The sequence below is a fragment of the Vidua macroura genome, chromosome 3 (genome assembly GCF_024509145.1).
Source record: "Vidua macroura isolate BioBank_ID:100142 chromosome 3, ASM2450914v1, whole genome shotgun sequence".
NCBI classification, from domain to species: Eukaryota; Metazoa; Chordata; class Aves; order Passeriformes; family Viduidae; genus Vidua; species Vidua macroura.
This window is the reverse complement of record NC_071573.1, coordinates 94,817,016-94,839,163: the sequence shown is the minus strand read 5'-3', so window position 1 is coordinate 94,839,163 and position 22,148 is coordinate 94,817,016. Positions and strand designations below refer to the sequence as shown.

Sequence of the window (22,148 nt, the reverse complement as noted above, 5' to 3'; positions counted from 1 at the left end):
ATGGGGAGCACCTCTCAGGCTGGGGAGAAATGCCTCACTGGCAGACAGCCGGTGTGACTGCGTGGCATTGCATTGCACAGCATCTCATCCTCCAGGAGCTCCCCTGGAAGGGAGCACCAGGCAGCACGGCTCCTTTGCAAGTGGAGGTTTGACTGTGTTCTTGAATGTGGATTGCTCCTCTACATATTGGTGTAGATTACATTCCATGTCACTTTGACTTCAACTTGATTGCAATGCTGAATTCCTTCCTGTACAGTGCATCTACAGAGAGCATGTTGGCTCACGTCTTCAAAGAGGTCCCATGGCAATGGTAGAACCATGCAGTTGCATTTTTTTCAGATGTCTTCTGGCAGTGACACCAGTATAAGTCCACAAAAGTTTACTTGTAGCTTCATGTAGCCTCATAGACATGAGAATGAACATTATTTAAATGATGATTTTTATGAAACCAAGTCCAAAGTAAATATCCAAGAAAACTCTAATACCAAAAAGGAAGTTAGACACACACAAAAAAACCAAGTACTTCTGTTATCTTGGGACTATCCTGATGACAATAATGTAGAAAATACGTGCAAGTGATATGTATAGTCTGTCCAGTCTGTAATACAGCTAAATTACCTGAGTAGACTCACACAGGACACAGTATGGAGTGCTCATCCTTTTTAGCAGGCATAGAGATGTGCCTTCTAAAGAAGCCATCATCATGCTATTCACAGTGATTCATTGTGTTGTGGCACTGAAATGCAAAATACATTATGCTTATTTTCAGTAAATGTCTTTTCTTTGTAGGTGTCTTCATTTATTTATATAAGACTCTTTTGATTATTGCTTCTAACTAGGTAATCAGCATTCAAATTCTAAGAAATATTGGATTTTGCTGCAGATCTGTCATGCCGTTTCAGTGGAACTGACCACTGTTTCTTAGTGCAGCTTTTTAGTAGTTTTTTAAAAATATCCCTTTTTCATTAAGCATAGCTCCAATATTTACTATTGTGTGAAGAGATAGCAATGAGGAATACAAGTGAACAAGGTCTGCACTAAGGTGCAGTGATGGCAGGAGATTAAGATGTTGGAGACCTGTGGTGCACACTAAAGGAACCTTTGCCTTAAGTAATTCTGCTTGTGGAATACCAATACTGATTTAGAACCAAACACTGATTGATTGATTGATTGATTGCTCTTATTCATTAGCTCTGGCTTCAGGCTTGGTCAAAAGCCTCAAACAACCATGGGTTGTCTTTTATTTATTTGACTTTATAATATTCATTTAGCCATAGTACTGCAATGAAGGAAGATGATGTTAGGAAAAGTAACTCCTGAAGGTAGACTAATAGCTTGCATACAGACAATTAAACTTACAAGGAGATGCATATGGTGCAGACTTACTCTTGCCAAAGTTTCACAAGCAGGCATTTCCAGATTCTGGACAAAAATGTTGCACCACGCTGTGTCAATCTGTCAGTGCCTAAGGCTGACTGTCTCTTGGATGCATGGTTATTCTTTAATATCAGGAGCTGTACTCAGGCAGAATTACTGTGCAACATATTGTGCATCGCTGTGCCTTGCTCAAAGTGCTTAGGGATAAATGCAGCTCTGGCAGGAAAATCAATGTGTTCCTTTTCTGCTTTATTTTATTTTAATTCTGGAAAGTAGTAAAGTTGTTTAAAGGAACTTGCATTACATATCTATAATGTTCAAAACCCCAAACAAACTCACTCAAATATGCTCACAATGAATATTGTATTTGCCAAAGTGTAAAATAACTACGGGAAGAATATTGCACTAGGTTATCTTGGATGGATTCAGGAAATATATTGTAAAACTTTTATATTTACAAAATCCTTTCTCCTTCTAAGTAAGATGTGTTACCTGCAAATTTTAAGAAAGCGAGTGAACTTGCAATATTTATCTATATTCACTGTGTCCTTGATGTTATTCATTGAAGAAAATATATGCACATATGCACATATATGCAATATATGCACATATATGTATACATACATATAGAAGCAAAGTAATGTGAACCTGTTGCACACTACAGCAACCTGCCTCAGTCATCTGAGCACATCTCTGAAGTGAGGAAAGATCCTTATTTTGAGAATTAAGCAGAGACTCTGTCAGTTGCTCCATGTCCCCAAAGAGGCCTTTGGCAAAGTATGAAATTAAACACATTACTCACCAGTCTTGCACTACAGCCATAACCACTGACCTGAATGATGGACACACTGCAGTAGTCTTCAGTCTTTCATAACAGTTATTCTTGATTCTTTCTCCACATCTGATAACTGTGTGTGACAAAATTCTATGACAGCTAGCATGGCCAATATGTTTTTCTCTAGTAATTGCCCTAAAACTTCATATATCCTGTGCTGACTCAAACAGCCTTGGCTACACAGATAAATTGAATCTCTGGAAAATTTGGGTCTGTGTGCATCTAAGGGGACAGAAGATCTGGCAGAGATCTTTGATCCTGGAACTGCAGTTAGGAACATCCATCTGTGACCCCACTGCAATATTTCTAACATACTCCTGGGACCAAACAACTTGTAAGAGTTATTGCTTCAAACTCAGTATGTATTACTAATGTCAAAATCTTGCTGAAGTTCTGTCACTGCAGGATGCTGGTATATGCTTTAGATCTAATGTCACCTACAAACAATGGTAAAATAAAGCATTTAGTCAGAGTGTTTGCATAGCCTCCTATAAAGTATAATAATTTGTAAAAATAAGTGTCAAGCATGCTTGACAGACAATAAAGACTTTATTGTGTAAGCTATAGCTAATTTTCTCCTGAGATATGTTGACACCATCCCATCTAATTTAATCTGAACAGGTGTTGTTGTGCACCCTTCCTTTCGGAGTGTTATTTCTCACTGTCCCTTCAGTCTGACTTTTATTAATAAGTAGCATAGTAGTGAAAAATGTCAGTCATTTCCCTTTCTCATTTCCTTGGGAAATGGATAGGGTGTGCAGGAAAGGGGAAAAGAGACTTCAAACTATTGTATCCTTTCCTCATTTTACATCAGTGTCTATAAGGATTCAGGAGGCCCAAAGTTGAGGTTGCAGTGAAGGATGTGAAGGTAGACTACTCGAGATTATACAATTCTTTTGTCTTTTCCTTTAGGTGCAACATAGAAGAGTTCAAGAGATTCCCTAAAGAGCAGCCTAGTACTATGTTCTTCAAAACAAAATGTTTCTGTTGGTATCTCTTATTCCTAGAGTAAATTTTACTTGTGTGAGAAATGGCCTTAATATCACCTATGACTGATGATGTGGGCAAGAATGACACATATAAGCAAAGGTATAGGGTAGTATTACTGCTTATCCAAAGTCCAAAAGTCAATTACAGGGCCATTAGAGTCTTCATAAGACCAAAAATAATTCTATCTTTTAAATTATTATTCTCATTGGAAAAAAAATAGCCGTATCAGCTATCTTTCATCATCTTCTGTACCTCTTTTAAAATAATTTCTTTTTCCATGTGTACTCATCAATTTTAACATTTTCTGTGCAGGCAGTACTTCGCATTTGTGAAAGATAAGTGATTTTGTGCAAGTTCACTGCTTTTAGCTCTGGTGCACAGATTGGAGAAACTGTAGTGTAAATGAGTTCACATATCAGTTCACATTTTTCTGAATTTTCATCTTTTCACATATGCTAAAAAGCACAGCTGGACATAAACATGTCATAGTCACTCATAGTACCATTCTATTTTATGTCAATTTTGAAAATTGACTGCAAGATGCCATGTTTTGTTAATTGAAGCATTGTCTCTGATCTTAGATGCATCTTGATGCAAGTCTGTAGAGAGCTAGAGAGTGAGTCTGCATCCTCTGGCAGAGCTCTAGTACCTGAATATTTATTATGAGGATCATAGCTGATGAAAAATATGCATAATACTTAGTCTTCAGTGAGACCTCTGGTTTTTACTAACATGGGTGCTTTGTATAGAGATTGGTTATGTGTGACATGCAAACTAAAAAAGCCCTAAATAGCTGCTTTCACTTTTAACCTTTTTTTTTCCTTCTCACTCATTGAAACATCTTTTTAGAATCCTTAAGTCTTGTTTGCAGCTGGGAAGTCTCATAGTTATCCATTTCCTTAATCCTTGTCTTCCTTAAAGTGGTTAGTTGTTGTTGAAGGGTTGGATCATCACCATGATATCATGGTACACCATGTCACCAGGAAAAGGCCTGGTTATTCTTGAAGGACCTTTTCTCTTTTGATATCTAACATGCACAGTCTTAATATAGGCCTAAGAGAGGCTCCTAATACTGCAGGGACCTCAAGCCAAGAGTTAATGGCAATTCTCAACTTCAGTTCCCTTGTGTAGCAGAAGTGCTTCATCTGTACCCCTGGCCATGGAGGCAGTAGGACAGGCTTCCTTCACTTTTGAGGAAATGGAGCAGAAATGACTCGATGAGGAAACTGATAATTTCCACAGCCTTTTTGTTTCAGTAGAAAAGAAGGTAAGAAGTACCTTCAGCACTGGGGACCTCCACAGAAGAAAATATCTCTAGGAAAAGAGCTGAGGGGGCTTGGGGTTGGTTCTGAGGTGGAAGTCTGTTTCCAAGGCTCCAATAGCCAGTTCAGGGCATAAAATCAGGGAACAGTAGCCCAGCTTACGAAGCTACCAGCCAGAATAGGTCCCTTGGTCACATAGGAAAAAATCTCTGCCTATAGCTTCAGGTTTAACATATGGAGATGAGCCTTTTTTAATCCATCCTGTGTGTGGGTTCAGCTTCTTAAAAATAGTTGATGCAGCTGCACACTTTGAGTCTCTGTTCATCTGAAGTAGAAGGGATGCTGAGCAGTGTCTTGAAGTAATGTCTCCCCACTGCCTTTAATTTTCCTGGGGACACCTTTTGCACAAGCCAAAAAGGGGTTCTGCTTATGAGCCAATATTCATATGAATGCATAAGCACTGTCTAAAGTAAGTGTGAAAATGTTACCAAGAATTAACAGCACATTGAATAGACCTTTCAATTATTCATTGAGAGCCTACTTATATTCCTCTTTGGCATTATACTTAGAAGTGCAACGATGTGTTTTCTGCAGATTTTATGGATTAGAAAATCATAGGATTAGCCACTCCATAAATTAATCCTGATGTATAAGTAACTCATCTAAAAATGGATGCTTCCCATATAGGAAATGAATAATTAATTTTTGTTTTCCTGGTTAAAAAAAAAATCCCTCAGGTGCTTTTCTGTTTTCTGCTGAAGCTGAAATTTTTAGTCCTCTGACAGTGTCTTACACCCCCCAATATGTCTTGTTTCTATGGAGACACCAATGAACTGCAGCTTGCATTCTTCTGCATATCACAATACAAGGTTGCTTCAGAATTTTCCCAGTGTTTCACTGTCTTCTCTTTTAATTAGAAATTAATCAATAAGTTCAGTAGTCTTGTCTCATGCACTCTCATATACATTCACATGCATATATGATCCCTGTGACTGTGAGCCAGTCTATAAACACAATGTATGCTTTTGAAGTTTTAATTTAGAGAACAGCACATTTTATATTGAGGCTTATAAGACCAGAATTCTGAGCTGTATTGGATGGCAGTGTGGGAAGACAGATATCTCGTATACAGTAGATGAGATGGAAGGATTTTATACCTCATGCTTTTGAAGAAAGGAAGGATGTGTGGAGTTCTGGAATGAACAAAAAATATGTTTGGTTCTTTGAATTCTATTAATATTACCTGATATTAATGAATTCTGTTATTATTATCTTATATTTTCATTTGGCCCCCCATCATAATTTTTATGTGAAATTTCACCCCTCATTCCTCCCACCCTGAATGACCAATTATTGCAGGATGGTTCTGTAGATCTGATTCTCTGAGCCATATTGTTCCTCCTCTGTGAACACAAGGATTCCTCTTCAGGGCAGCAGGAAGTAAACACTTGTGTAGCAGAACACGTGCTAGCAAACAGACAAAGAAAGCAGCTATGTAAATTATTTTGTTTATTAATTAAAAATGTACTGTGAAGTAAACAGTATTTTTAATTATCAAGAACCAGTGAGACTGAAATGATGCCAGAAGTCATATGCTACTGTTAGTGAGCCCTTTGAAGTCAATAATGTGCCTATTCTTCCTTCAAGGTAGTCTGAATTATTTTTCACTGGTTAAATTGAACTGGTAAAATAGAACCAGGCTGGTGCTGGTGCCCTGAGTTCGTTTATTTATTTATTTATTTATTTATTTATTTATTTATTTATTTATTTATTTATTTATTATTATTATTATTATTATTATTATTATTATTATGAAATAAATTTCCAGTAACAATTCAAAATAGCATTTACAGAGGCCTCATAATAGATAAATGTTTATGTAAACCACCTGGTGATGGCAACAGATTACATCTGATGCTCAGTTTGTGTGCTAAGATGTATCCTGAGCAACTTTTTTGTCATTTTAATTTGTGCTACTCAGCAGACTGTATCCTACTGCTGTCTCATATGTTCATTGTGATCTCCTCTAGGTAAAGAGTTGGATTTTTTTCCATTTTTTAAAGACTTCTGGTGTTAATATTAATCATTAATTGTACTTAAACACCTAATAATCCAATGAAAAATAAAGGGTTTTGATGATACACTTCTCATATTTCTTGCCAATATGTTTGTATTTATGCTAATACATGCATATATACCAATATATGTATGTTCACCTTTCATCACTGGTTTTGTTGTCAAACTGAAAAGGTAAAAACATAATTAAGCCTTTTATAGACCTGATTTCAGAAAGAATGCTTTGTTTGAAGTCTATGAACATTTATTGCACTCTCAATTTATTTCAACTGTTCAGTATTTTTGTTAACAAACAGAAAATAAGGTTTAATCTCTAAAAGGTCCAAAGCATTGCTGCTTTCTCAAGGATAATAATTGTAGCTATGCCAGCTAGCACACAACGGTTAAATATATCCTTGCTTTTGACAGAAGCTAGTGAAGTTGGAACAAGGATGAACATAGCTTATTAAATATAGCTCTTATGAAGACTGCTCTATAATTACTGTGACTTTTCTTTGTATCATTATGATCATAGGCTGATGAAAACAATGAGTCATGTGCTTTGAAAAGGCCAAGAACTATTCAGCCAAATAAAAAAGATTGTACCTAGAGTAACAGCCCTGTTAGTTTTCTTGGAGTAGTCTATGTAAATAATGCACTATAAAGGTTAAATAACTTTCACCAAAGCTCCTTCTTCCACTGATAAGAGTTAAAAACTTAGAGGAGAATGCTCTTAGGAGGATCAAGAATGCTTCATTCCATGAAATCAAATACATATCCATGAGCAAATCTTTTGATACTCTTTTTAATTGAGACTGGGTTTTTTTGTATAAAAAGATATGCTGAAATTTTTGAATGTCCGCAAGTCTTTTCTGAAGACCTCAAAATGAAATGACCTATATACTCAAAATACTATGATTACAAAAATGCGTGATTGTCCTTTTCTGTCAGCTCTGTCACTTCTCAAATTCAAAATAGTTCTGGGGACCTGAATTCAAATATTTTCAATCTTTTCAAAGCCATGAGAGATTTTTGTGGTTTTTGTCCCCAGAAGAAGAAAAAATGTCAAGGCTGTGTTATTTTGGGCTAGATTATATCCATTTTTCCCAGGTCTGTGTTGATACTACTGGGGTGGCAGCAGACCCTGATGTAGTTGCTGTATGTCAGGAGTAGTAAACTTGAGCTTTTCAACAAAGACCTCAGTTAGTGCCAGAATCCACTGTCTTTGAGAGTGCCCTTGCTTGTGAAGCTTTCCCTCATGTATACTTACTGAAAACTAATTTTTTAGAGGCCAAAAGTTTGACACTTAAAAATTCAGCTGCTCATATCTTCTTAGTAATGAAGATTAATAATTGCATTTTCTTATTTTAGATTTCATGAGGCAATTGTGGTTCCTCAAAACTGTGCAGTATTTATTCCAGACTTTCAGTACAAAGAAAATGTGAATCAGTAATTTCAAAGACAAAGTTAGGGGCTAAGAATTGTTGGTATTCACTGTCGTGCTCGCAGAGCTGGAAGGCAGATAGGGCCACCATGTCTGAGATCAGGGATGGCTGCCTTTTCAAGCAACCACTTGACAACTCCTTCTGAGAACCAAGCCAGCTTTGTATTAGAGGCATTATTTTCATTGCCTTGGCTACATGTACTGGAGGACTTATCTGAAGGCTCACATTCCTGATGGTTGTTATTTACCTTCTCACTTATAGCCTAATTTATCCTCAGTTAGTGTGTTTGCAGGTCACCAGTAACTATGCAGGTAAAATAGTTTTTTTTCCTTCTCTGTTTATGCTTTTTGATGTTTAACAGACACCTCTCATGCTTCCCTTAGTTATGTTGGAAATATATTTGGAATTGTTTGTGTCTGTGTTGGAGTCATATATATTCTCACTATGTGTGTCTATTTATGTAAATAATATTATCTTCTATTTAATATTATTCGTTTGTTATCACATACCCTTCTGCACAGCCTTAAAGCAACCTAATTGTTTTGTCAATTGCATGGAGTTAATTCAAGGATCTCAAATCTGAAAGGGTAAACTATGTTATGAAATAGCGAGTATGAAGAGGCAAATAGAAAGAAGAACTGTAGTAAGTAGTTCAAAACCCATTCTGAAGCAAATACAAACTTTCCAGTAGGTTTGGTTTAGACAAAAGCAAATACATAAGCAGTCAGATTTTCTATACCAAGGTTTCACAAATGGCTTTCTGGTAATGCCACAATTAAACATCAGTCAATTGAAAAAATAATTTAGTGAAACTAATTAAAAGGAATGATTTTGACAAATTGACCTTTTAGACCTTGCTGCAGAAACCTTGGCTGATGACACATTCCAGTTGTCCGATGTGCTGCTGTAATGATTAGTCTCTGTTTCAGCCTTATTTAACACTTTCATTAATAGTATTAAAGAAAGCAAGTGAACAGCATGTTAATGAAGTCAGCAGATGATGTAAACAGCAGGAAACAGAAAATAAACGATATTTAGAGGTTAGAAACATGAGCAGAAGGAGTTATGAATGTATCATATTCTGATTGAGACAAATGAGAAGCTAATGCATCTGTGATAAACTAGTTCAGAACTGATTTTATATGCCTAATACATACTAACCAAATACATAAAAATATACACATTCAATTACACTAAAACATTTTATTTTCTGGTTGTGAAAGGTCCAGTTTGTAGTCAGTATAATGTCTAAAAGGGAAATAATGTCTTTGAAAGAATATGCAGATAGATTGTGTAAAAGACTAGACATGTAATTGCTGAGTTTCACAAAATAAGTAGATTGTAGGAGCAATTTGCTGTTGTTCAAGCAGGGGTAATGTAAGAGGAAAGACAAATGTAATGAATGAACAAAAAAGGAATGGAGAGGAAGACTACTGTTATCCACATACCTGAAATGTGTAAGCATTTACAAAAGATATTACTTATTTAGCATTACCACAGGAAAATATCAGGAAAATATTCTTTATTAGATGAAAGCAATCTCTAGCCATATCAAATGAAGATTAAAAAAAATATACATACAGTCTGTAAAGCAAATTTAGTGCCAATTAATGGAAACCTAAAACAGGCTGTAGGCTTCCACTCACTTGCATACATAAATGCAAAGTCTATTCAACACCCCTCACTGTGAATGCATATTACAGAGTTCCTGAAGATTATATCTAACCTATACTTTTTTCCCCCCTTCCCCAACAATATCCAAATTATAGGAGAGGAGACTTCCCAAGTGCTCCATTCATCAAGCCCAATCCCACACAAGCTCTAAAATATTTCCCCTTCCCCGTTGTGGTGACATGCACACTGCAGGCAGACTGACAACTACCTCCTCCAGTTGGAACATATAATCATCAATACCCTTCTGAGCTCATTTAAAATGTGACTAACTTAAGCCTCAGCTCATACATTGTCAAATCCCACTTGGTGAGTCTTGTTCCTGTTCCAGCTGGAGATGGGCCCACGCTGGAATTTGGGAATCTAGTTTTCACGTTCCAAAATTGAACAAAGAGACTCGGACTCATTTCTAGTTTCCTAAAGTGCAGTCATGTCTGTAAGTAAAATGCTGAAACATTAGTTGTCTGGAAAAAATAAATGAGTGATGATTTTAAGAGATAAGCTGTGGCTACTCAGTGCAGTAGCTTCCAGCTTTTTGGTGCTATTCCCAGAAATGCTTCAACCATGGTGAGGAGCTCAATTCTCTAATTAAAAAAAAAAATTGTATCAAATATTTTTCAGCTTTACACTCTCAAATTAAAGCTTAAAAACCTCCAAGGAAGGAAAGGAGGCCAGATTGGAGGGGGAGGAGGTGAGAGGAAGGAAACGGGTGGAGAAAACCACTATATTCCCAAGATGCAAGGAAAGTTGAAAAGTAGAAGAAAAAATATATTAAATCAGTGTAAACTAAGAGGTAAGTTTAAGGCATTTTTTTACATTGAATGTATGTTTTGTTGGGGTATTTTTAGCAGTAAAATTCTGTATTCTTTACAAACATTTGAAATACATTAAAGTGAGGTAATTGCTTTCTTTTTCAATTTCTTCTGCTATAAACTTGATCTATATTTTTATTAAACCTATCAATGGATGTGTTCTGCTGGTATTTTGCTACTTTTCTGCTGTTGCTGGGTAAAACTGTCTATTACCTCACCAATGACCTACATGAAGTGGAACAACATCCCATGGCAGCAGACAGGTTGTTTTGTTGTAGACCTCAGCTGCAAAAGTTAATTGTTTATGGAGGCTTAATGGGCATTGTGCTCCTACTTACCTAACTCACTGCAATTCAGTAGTGTGTTAGTGCAGCTTAGGAAAAGAGCCCCTGAAGTAATAGATTTTGGTATAGTTAGGAAGACAGTTGACCTGTGTTCTTAACTTGAGGTCAGAGCAATGTCTAACATTTTTATTAGTGTTGCTACTGTTACTGCTGGTTGGTGTGCTGCCTATGCAAGGGTCGTATGCATTAAGTTTTGATCAGAGACCACATGCCAGCTGCTGAATAGTAAAGCTTGGTGCACTTAAAAGCTCATTTATTACTGGGATGTTTGTTGCTATACTGCCAAGAGCCTGCCAGAGATGCAACAGAATAAACTATATTATATAAACTATACAAAATATTGGTGATTAATATGACTGTGCTTGTATTGCTGCACCAAAGACATTGTACAGTTAAGTTTAGAAAGGAAGGAGGAAGAAATCTGGAAAACGTAGGGGCAGGTGTAAGGAGGTTCTGCATAGCTGTACCAGCTGTGTAGAGCAGGAAGGCAGAGATATTCCTGTAGCCCTCAGCACCTACAGTATACATAGACCAGGTTACTTGCAGCATTTTTATTTGTGAAGGCTGAGAACAGTGTAGGGCAAGTGCAAGACAGCTGCCAAAATGGGAGAGACAAAAGTTCTCAGTAGTTGATAGTGAAAAACAATACAGGAGATGGGGTTTGTAGGGAATGCTGCCACCTTCCTGTCTGGTCCATATCTGGCTTCTGTTGTGTCTGGTCCTCTCAAGCTGGAGGTCATACTGTGTTTAAAGCTTCCGATGTCTCAATTGTTCATGGTTTTATCTAGTCTTGTTTTTTAACATGTTTACACTGTTTATTTCAAAATTGTTATGGGAATAGGTTCTATAAATTAATTACATTGTCTTTGGTTTAAGCCTTGTGTTTGAGTATTTTATGGATTGCCTCAAGTGTTTTGACTGTGAAAAATGAATGCTTATCATTGCCCCTTTTAGCTGACTGTGAAAAATGAATGCTTATCATTGCCCCTTTTAGCTGTCTGCTTATTAACAGAAAAGTTGCGGTCTGCTTAGATTCCTCACTTCTCCAAATGTCTGGCCAATCTTGGTCCTCTCTGTACATTTTCTAGCTCTGTTATGTATATCATATATATATGATTCAGATGAAAATGTTAGTGATTTGCTGCCTTCTGAAGACATGTATGTCTAATGACTATACCTTTTGCTTGTGCTCACCACTTAGCCGTCCTTAACTTTTCTAAATATTTTTTTCAGAGTTGAACTGAATGCTTAACTATTTCTACAGATAACAGTTACATAAATATATGCATGGCAGCTGTGCACTTCAAGATGAATATATTATGGATGAAGAGTTTGAATGCCATAGTATTTGTACTATTTTTATTCAAACACATCCTGAGAATTTAGCATCAAATGGCCTAATTCTGCTCTGAATCTAAAACCAGTGAATTAAACCAGAAACTCCTACCAGACTTCATATAATCCAACTCTGCTCTGCATATTAGAGAAAAGAGTTTGACATCACTTTCAGAATTGTTCTGAATTGTGCATAGAGCTAAATATTAAGAAGGGCAGTCTTTTGTAGGAAAGGACACTTGGGAAAGAAAAAGACCCAGTTGTTTAGTGGATGTGATGGTGGCATTGAGGCAAACAAGAGGATAGAGATGGCTGAGCAACAAGAGCTGTGAGGGGTAGGCAGGGAGAGCTGGCTGGCAGCTGAAGAGTGAGCGGAATGAAAACACAGGCCGGCAGGCAGGTAGCCAGCAGCTGCAGTTGCAGACCCCTGAAAGTAGCAGGGGTGCTCCTACTCAGATACTTTGATATCAGAATTCCTTCAAACTTCCAAAAGGCCTTGGACACCTATGAGGCTAAATGGGAATAAAGCATCCTAAGGCACCTGTGCTATTTTCAGCCTTGAGGTGTCTCAACAGAAATAAAAGGCAAGACAGAAATTATGCTTTAGAACAGACTGGTCAGCTGATGACTCTTGCAGTCTTTATTTTGTTCTGTATAGATTAATGGAAACCATTTTCCTCAAACATTTGGAAACCATAACCTATATTTTAGCCAAATTCTTAAATAAATAATTAACATGGCTATTTAATCATAACTCCATCACCAGACAAAATTATCCAACCAATGAATTAATCATAACTATATCCTTACCAGTACCTGCCATGTGCTCTTGTTCTTTCTCATCTGTGGCTGTTTTGAACAGTAAAGGAACCCTTTTAAGCTGATACAGTTTAGTTTAGTATGAGACTAGAAGGAAAATAAATATTTAAAATAGATTCTATCTAGAAATAGAGAAAATAGAGTTTGGGCATTTTCTCAAAGTCAGATGCTTTTGCTCATTGCTATTGCAACAGAAGAGAAGTAGAGGAACAATCCAGATTGCTAAAAACACCATATGTAAAAATGAGCCATTTACTTAGAAACTAGCAGCTATCCATAGGAATTGATGTGTTGGCATTAGTACATCATCTACCAGGTATGTTCCATCAGATTCGCTTCACAACAGATATAAGACAAGAGCGTCATGAAGAAATTCTGGCTGGCATTAATAAAGCTGTGCATGGCAGCACTTCAGGAAGAAAAGCTGCCTTTGATACAGCTTATTTGAGGATTTCTTCAAGTGTCCAAACAGGTTGAATCTAGCCAACTAATAGCAAATGGGGCAATAAACAAGAAAGGCAGTCTTCTATCATGTGCTACCATGAGCTTTGCTATATTCTCAGATTGTCCTTTTGAGATAGGGAATAGCTCTCTGACTTAAACAGGAGAAGTCTTGGTAACACCTCAACAACTCATTCAATGCAGGATTCACCCAGCTGGAGCTGGATCGAATGGAATGGGAACAAAATGGTATCAGCTTTTTAAGGACTCTTTGACTTGAGTTTTACCAAACAGTTCTGCTGGTAACTGTAAATACTAAAGGTTTTATCATAGCACAATACCTGTTTTGGCCAAATGCTGTCCTTTTCCCTTCTCTCAAGTTGTGCCCCAGCAGATTGTCCCTTGCATTAAGCATCTCTAGATGCTTTTGCTTGTTCTGCACAGTGTGTATTCCTCCATTGTCCCTAGGTTTTAAAAAATAGATAAATATGCGTGAGAATGTGGAAAATAACTCTCTTAGAAAGTGACCTAAGCTGACAGAGGACAGCCCCAGTAGTTGCTCTCCATGTCCAGCATGCAGAAGGCACAGTAGATGACACTTCACCTAAAGCAGAAATGGTTAAATGCTAAACAGATTGGATAAAGAAAGGCTTTGTTTTTTACTATGTTGCTACATCTGACGTGCTCTATGCAAAACACCACACAAAGAAAAAGCCAACTAGAAAGGTCTTTTTTCTTCTACAATTATTTCTATTTCTCTAGGGAATGCCTTAATCTTCTGAGGTGGCCCTTCTTTCCCCAGCAGTACCTTTTTTATCATACTGCATGTATTCACAGCAATTGTTAGAAATGCACAAAATTCCAATGTGAGCTTCATCCTCTTATTTTTTATCACTGCTATGAACACGGACAGAAAGAGAATCAGAATCATTTAGGTTGGAAATTACCTTTAAGTTCATTGAGGCCAACTGTAGACCTAACACAGCCAGGTCTACCTCTAAACCATGTCCCTAAGTGCCACATGTAAATGTAAATAAAATTAGGTCCCTGTAATACATTCATTTTCATGTCCAGATATATTATTTAAATATTACTGTATAACAAAGTATATTAGAAGTGTCCAATCCTCACTAGGTTTTTCTTCTCATTCATGCACATTCAGATGCATTCTTGTGCCTTGTTCAAAACCAATCCCACGGGTGGTTTCCTGTCTGGCAGTTCTCGGGCCTTTCAGGTTCCACTCTTGGGACTTCTATGCTTCCTGGTTATAGGACTTTATCCTTGAAATAATTTAAAGTAGAAGGGGAAGCAAGAAATACTTAAAACTTTATTACCTCTTCAAACTTTATTAATAGTTTTTATTTTTACAGAATAGTTGTTTCTGAAGTCAAGGAAGAAGCTGTTTTAGCACAAAATTTGAGACAAGTTTTGCCAAATTTCTCAGCAAATGAAATGACAAGTATTTTAAATAAGTGCTTGAATGTATCCAAGAGTGTTTATGCATTTAGATAACCAATGACTTCCATATATGAGGAAAAGTATGGTTATTTTTTGTGGTTTGGACAGTCTAACTTACCAATCAATATTAAATGACTAATGACAGATATATATCCTGACTTCTATGGCCATTCAAGATTTAAGGGAAGGAAATTTTCCTCACATATCGTGCTCTCATGAGCTCTTGTGACCTATACATGGTCAGGAAAACGATTGGCACTGTAAACTGAATTAATGGGCAAGGGAGAGATGGATCTGAAAGAAGCTCTGCTTCTCATTTCTCTTACAACACAGCTTATCAAGTATGGTGAAGGAATCTGCTCTTGGTTTGAATCAGTGAGGCAGTATTGGTTGCCTGGAATTATTAAGGAGTTGACTTTCAGGGTAGTTTCCTTCCCCTTCAGTGTGTCTAATCATTCTCAGGTAGGCTAGAAAAAACTACAAACTGCATCTGCAGAGGTAAACTGTGTAGTGCAGCATCGGAAAAATATTCTGATGGAAAAACATCTTATTCACTGTTAGTTTAGTATTCTATATATTCAATAATAAATCAGTACTGAAACAGCTTTCTGACAATGAAGTGGCCTCTGAACCGTATGTACCAAACTGGGCTGTTTGAAAAACTGGCCATTTACCTCACCGCAGGTGACATTCAGTGAGCAACAGATCAGGCAAGAGAAGAAGGAAACTGAATCTTCAGTTGATAACCATCTTAAGGAGAAAATAGACACTCAATATCACATTGCTATATTATTACTATGTTTATTTAAAGAGATTGTCTAAATGGGATTTTTTTTAAATGCCAGCATTTGCCCTAGGAATGCAACGGTAACACCAGCTGTGGCCTAGAGTAAAGTCTAAGATTATCAGGCAAGAAATACTGTACTGACCTCCAGTGTCAAAGGTGTCTTTGAGCTCCTAGTTGCTCAGTTTTCTTCTGGGAATGCAGTCATGATTTGAGTTTTATGCTGAAAGTGCATTTTCAGCAGATGCCTTAAGGTGGAATTATTTCATAGAATAACAGAAATAGCTGACTTTGGAAGACATCCCTAGAGATTTTCCAGTCAGAGCCCACCAGCTGAAAGTTGGTTGCCCATGACACTGTCCATGTCAGTTGGGTTTTGTCACCAAGAATGGGGACTGCACAAACTCTCTGGGGGATTAATCCAAAGTTTTATCAGTTCCACTGAAAAAACTTTTTTTCTAAATTTTGAGTGGAATATCCTCTATTTCAGTTTGTGCCCATTGTCTCCTTTACTGTCAGTTGATATTCTGAGAAGAGTATAACAGAGGGACAGTTATTAATTTGTAAACTGCAGAACACTGCATTGTTTACAAAATAAAGAGAGGAACAGCTAAGAAATAATATTATCATTTTGTTGTTAGTCTATTCTTTAAATCTGGATCAATACACGTTCAAAAACATACCAGACTGGAATCAGTAGAAATTATGTAGGAGGAAAAGTTTGAACTTGATGTTTTGGTTACCTCTCTGTACCCTTGAAAAGAGAAGTCAAATTTATCCCTTTCAAAGTGCTATCTGAACAGGTTCAATGGGTCCAGGACACTCAGCTGAATTCAAATTCAATGCCACTCTAAACCAACTAGATAACAAGACTGATTAACAAGAAATTAAGTACTGTGTAATTTTGTACTTCAGCAGTGTTCTCCTCCTTTGTTTCAGAATAATTTAGAAGTGAGATAGTCGCAGCAGCTTTGTTAGAAATTGACTATATCACCATTCTTTAATCAGTAAAACATCTTGCTGCAAGGGGGTGGAGTGCTCATGCTCTCTTGGAAGTACGTATGGATGTGTGTATGTCCATGAATATCTAGGGCAAAAACCTTCAGGTGTGGCCCATGACCCCTGAAGTTACCCCCATCATGATCCAGGATGATGTCTTGGTTTGAAAAGATAGGAGTCTGTGAAGGAAGGCAAGGGCCTCCTGTGAAATGGCCCTCCCTCTGAATTACCACAATTTCAAAATAAAAAGGCTCTCAGGCAAAGATATGGGAATAGGAATAACAGTTCTGTACTAGGAAAAAAAAAAAAAAACAAAAACCACAACTAAATTTAAAAAAAATGTAATTAGTACAAATAAAACTACTGATAGAGTCAGAAACCTGACACCCTGAGGAGTCAGGGTGTTGGTGATAGTCCAGTTAAATGGTGGCTGCTCCTCCTGGAGTGGCTGCTGAAGCGATGATCCTGTAGAAGGGTGTAGTTTTCTCTGAAGGTCTGGTGATAGATGGGCCTGGTCTTCCTCTGGGAATCCAGTGAAGAGGCTGTGCTGATGTACTAAAAAAATGCTGGTTTATGCAGGTAGGGATGCTTGGCTCTTCCCTCTGGGCGGAGCATCTCACAATGGGATGATGTAACTTTCTCAGTCATGCAGTGAGCCATTCAATGGCCCATTAACACAAGATATCTCCCCGGAGGAAGACATTGTTCTTGGAAGAGATAAGAAAACTGCCCAACAGAAGATACCTGCCCCACCTCCAACAGATGGCAAATAGAATATATGCTTATCTTACTACAAGCCAGGACAGATGATAACTAGAGAAGAGCATTAAGGCAGCCACAGTACATAAATTAAAAAAAATTAATATCTATAAATGAGTGAAGACTTTGACTGTCCTCTGGTGCCCACTTGTAATATATTTTGCTGTGGAAATCTATTCAGAATCACGGCTGTTATCATGACAATAACCTCTTTCTTCACCATCTATTATGAAAAACGGCCAACAGGTTTTGTTACTGTAATTCACAGGCTCACATCATTCTACAGAGCTATATATAGTTCAAAGGTTAGATATTCAGCATGATTTCTTTTATTTCTGTGAGAATTTAGAGGTTGCCAATGTTTTCATCAGAGTAGTGCTGAATATTATTTCACATATGTGGATGGCTTTCAGCCATTATATCATAATCTGGGGATCTGTGAGCATGAAACTGTGGTTTGAGTATTAAACTGTTTTGAGTATGAAATTGAATGGGTTTGATTGCTGTCTGTAAATGACTTTATTCAACAGATAATTTTTTAATTATTATTATTTAAATAAGAATTTAAGATTATCCTATTTACACAATGGGGTGAAGATAGAGATTAGCCAATATTTATTGCAGGTAACTTTCAGAGTTTTACTTAAGGAGGCAAAGGAAATACCTGCTTTTACTGTCTCTGGGAGAGATTTACCTCTGTCTCTCTCCAATGGCTGTAGAGAGAGGGAATATTTTCAGGTTCCATTTTAAGGAAATATTTAATGTTAGGTGTAAAGAACTGAAACTCTCTAATAGATGAATATTCTTGATAATTGCAATAACCAAAATACTCATGGCACTCTACAAAACTTTCTGAATGGAGAGGTAAGATGTGAGTTAAAAAAAAAAGAAGAAAAAATCCACAGAATGTTAATTCCCTCCTGATCTCAGGTATAAGGAAAACGAGCGTTGCTCTCTGACAGCAATTTAGAGTGGCAAAAATATGTAAGGCTATTATTAGACAGAAATCTCTGGAAACTAGAATGGTTTAAGATCTGAAGTTGAGGTACTCTCTTCCACTACAAGTATTGTTTTAGTTTAATTTTTAGGGACATGAGTATATTTTTGTGTTGGATTTATCTCTTTCACTTTACTGCACAAGTTACCATAGTTATGTTCATCCTGTTTTCCTGAATGTGATGTTTCTGTCATTGTGCTACTGCCAGTGATTACAATAGAAGCTCTTTTCATGTATGCCTTGTCTGACTGATTAATTACTTAGATAATATAAATGAGATCACAAGGAAGTTTTTGATATTTTTGTGTTTATCTTTGCAGGTGTACATGTATTAATGTCAGATGTATTCTGACTCATTCACAAACATTCTGAAAATCTTGTTTCCTGATTGAAATCAGGAACGCCAGCAAAATCAATTTTGTGCTGTTTTATAAAGCCAAGCACCTAAAATGATTGAATTAGATCAAATTAGCAGAAATGAATTCTATGAATACATCTAATAAACTATTGCTTTGAATATAATGTTTTTGTATGAGAACACATTTGTTTTGAGTCTGTCATATGGAATCACTGAGCAACAGTTTATGATAGATATGTCCTATGAGCTATTGCATGCCACTGTGAAAGTACTGACTCCAGCTGGGATTGTAATTAAATACTGAAGTTCTGGAATGTAAATGTTTTTGGGTCTAAGCAAATGTTAAACTTCATGCTGAAGATACAAGGGCAAGATGGCAAGGGCTGCCATATCATAGTAAGGTTCATTTATCTAGACTATAATTTCTCCTGTTCATATTGGGGTAACTTGCATCTTACTGAAACTTCTGAACTTTGCCAAAGTAGGTGAGGTGAGTAGTTAAGATGATAAACTAACAAACAAGACCATATTGTCTTGTGGTTTTTTTTGAGGAGTATCTTTATATGGCCTTTTATTTATGGTTGCCACCACCAGACAGGGTTTTTTAAGCTGCTATACAGTATGTTTGAAGTCTGTAGTAGAAAAAGTTTTGCTTCTCCACACCCTCAGTAGCTTTCATTTTTTTCCTAAACTGCAAAGCTGATTTTCTTCGGGTGAACATTTTCCATTGGTTCCTTTATAAATGGAGGTTTAAAATAAAAAGGTCCATGGAAACAAACAGAAAAAAAAAAAAAAAGCTCATTTTAGCCATGAAAAAAAAGGAATTATCTATAAGAGTGGGAAGCTTGAACATGGAGGAGGCTTTCCAGTGCTTTTTAGCATATTTTGCTAAAAAGCAGATGCTTCAAATGCTTCAAAAACAGTCATATGGCAGAAACTTGAAAGAACAGTAAAAGCTGTCAAAGCTATCAAGACTCTATGAAGTAAACTTATAAGCATAAGATGAAGCTTTCATTCTTTTCATGCTCTCCCTGCTGTTTAAATATGTCCTTGCTGGTCTACTCTTTAAAATTTTGATACGATATTGGTGCAAAAATGGAAGTAGAAGATCCCTGGAATATAATGGTTAGTAAATTACTTTAATCTGGAGATGTGTCATGTGTCATTCCAACCTTGTCAGCATTCAACTACAGAATAACCAGGGCATAGCTTAAAAATAATATCATTGTAAAATATTCTTTAAACAACCCCAAATAAAGATGATGTCTATGACAGACATAAACCAAGTGTATCCAAGAGAGATTGCTAGCATCTAGTCAAAAGGCTGATTAATGGGATCAGTAGATAAACTAAGCACATAGATTTAATGCTTCCAGATTTCTTGTAAAAATAGAGACATATGGAAAGTAGGCAAGAGGATTCAGAATAAGGTTTTAAATAAAATCAAACCAAAGATGTATTACTGCATATGCTGTATAAGCATAGATGCTGCTGGGAATACAATTGCTTCATCATCATGGGTTCAGTCAGTCAATGGATATTCTAGACAGTAAATCAGTGGAGTCTGTCATTATTGAGAGCTTATTATGAAACAATTTCAGAGGTTAGATATACAAAGTAGTCATATGAGTTTAAGTGAAGAATAACTATTAACTTTTCAATATTCATCAAAAGCAGAAAGGCTGTGTTTAGGTTTTCTAATGCTTATGAATAAATGACATTTTTATTACTTATCATTCCTAAACAGCAGTGTAATAATTACCAAATATTGATGACAATTTCTGAATACTGAATTGACCCTGCATGTTTGCGTATATTTGCTCTGAAAGAATGATAGACTCATCAGCTTTTGAGGAAGTGTATGCTGAGAATATGAAATATATGAGCCAACCAGTGCTAGATCTTCAGATAGTAGGAGTACTTGATTTGAGAGCAGATAGACCTGCTCTGAATATCATAATTCATAGCTCAGAAAACATGTGAAGCATCTAATCTCTCTCACTGCACTTCAGGAATTGTCACCCTGGTATGTTTTCATAATGCTTTATACAGTTTACTCAAAGGCATTTGAAAACTTCTCTGATTTTCTATAGCAATTATTTTAAAATCAAATGCATCTCAGTTCTAGCTGCCTAATTATCTTAATTTGGCTACTACAAAAGGGGGAAAGCAAACAAAAAAAGCAAGTAAAAAATATCAGCAGACAAGTGACCTCTTATTTCCAATTTAAAAAAAATGGAGACACAACTTCATTGTTAATATCTCCATGTACCCTATTTTTCATAGAAGCACTGGCATAAAGTTGAAAAGATTGATTCCTTCCTATTCACAGTAATGGTCCAGAATAGGATGCATTTCTTGACTAAAATTTTAGGATATAAATATATACACCCATATTTTTCAATGTAGCAGAATTTCACTGTACTAAATTTCATGGGTTGATGCTTTTGTGTTCTCATATGTCCAGTGCGGTGTCTATGCTACTAACAGATTTATGTTTGTCTTATAGTTTACAGTTATCAAGACAAAAATGTTGTGTCTTCATGGAACTATGCACTATTCAGTTCTCTAAAATATGTTCTATTCTGTGTAAGGTTTCCTTACAATAATCAATTATCTTTAACATGTAGCCTTATCAAATGTTTATTGAAAAATGCATACCATCCATGTCACTCTCTCAGCATTGTCTTCAAAGAGTTCTATCAACTTAGCTGTGCAAGACATTCCTATTATACGGTCATAGTGGCTGGCTTTAATGGAATTAAGCTTAACTTAGCGGTCTCTTGCCAGTTGCAACAAAATTGTTTTCAATGCGCATTAAAAATGTTAAGCTAGCTGGTGATTAAATATTTTACCCTTTCTAATGAGTTATTTGAATAGTGGCAGTCTCAGCTTTCTAAATCTTCAGAAGCTGGTTCTGCCATCACAGAGTACTGACTGTGAAAGCTCAGTAAATGCTTTGCTAATTGGAAAGCATTAGGAAGCAAAGCACACATATGTACTTAAACAGAAGCACAGAATGAAAACAGAAAATTTCAGAGAGTGAAAGAGGGGAGTCTAAAATTCAGAAGAAAATTTCCAATATTAATAACCAGAAAAAAACAAGAATACTAAAGAAACTTAACTTCATAATGCTGTAAATATCACACCTCAAGGTCTTGGAGGCTTGCAGAACTTAATTTTAATTTTTTTTCCCAAATGGGGGAGTATGTTACTTATAGTCACGATTTTATGCCTTAGGAATAATTGCATTTTAATAATTGAATTGCATTTTTCAGTAAATTTTCAACTTAAGGACATATTTTGAAATGAAAAGCAATACATAGAAAAAAAATTACATATGTTTACTGTCTATTAGTTTTCTATCATCAAGGCTGTTACCAGACCAACAAATATACAATAGTGAA

The 22,148-nt window shown here is 36.4% G+C and overlaps 1 protein-coding gene across 5 annotated transcripts in view; it reads left to right on the top strand.

Moving 5' to 3' along the window:
* DLGAP2 (DLG associated protein 2) overlaps window positions 1–22,148 on the top strand; it is a 448,267-nt gene that overhangs the window by 143,398 nt on the left and 282,721 nt on the right. The window contains exon 2 of one of the 5 annotated variants that reach the window (XM_053973317.1): window positions 10,257–10,428. The exons of the other annotated variants lie outside the window; for them this stretch is intronic. Coding sequence (XP_053829292.1) covers window positions 10,257–10,428 — 172 coding nt within the window. The remainder of the gene's footprint in view (window positions 1–10,256; window positions 10,429–22,148) is intronic. 5 annotated transcript variants of the gene reach the window in all.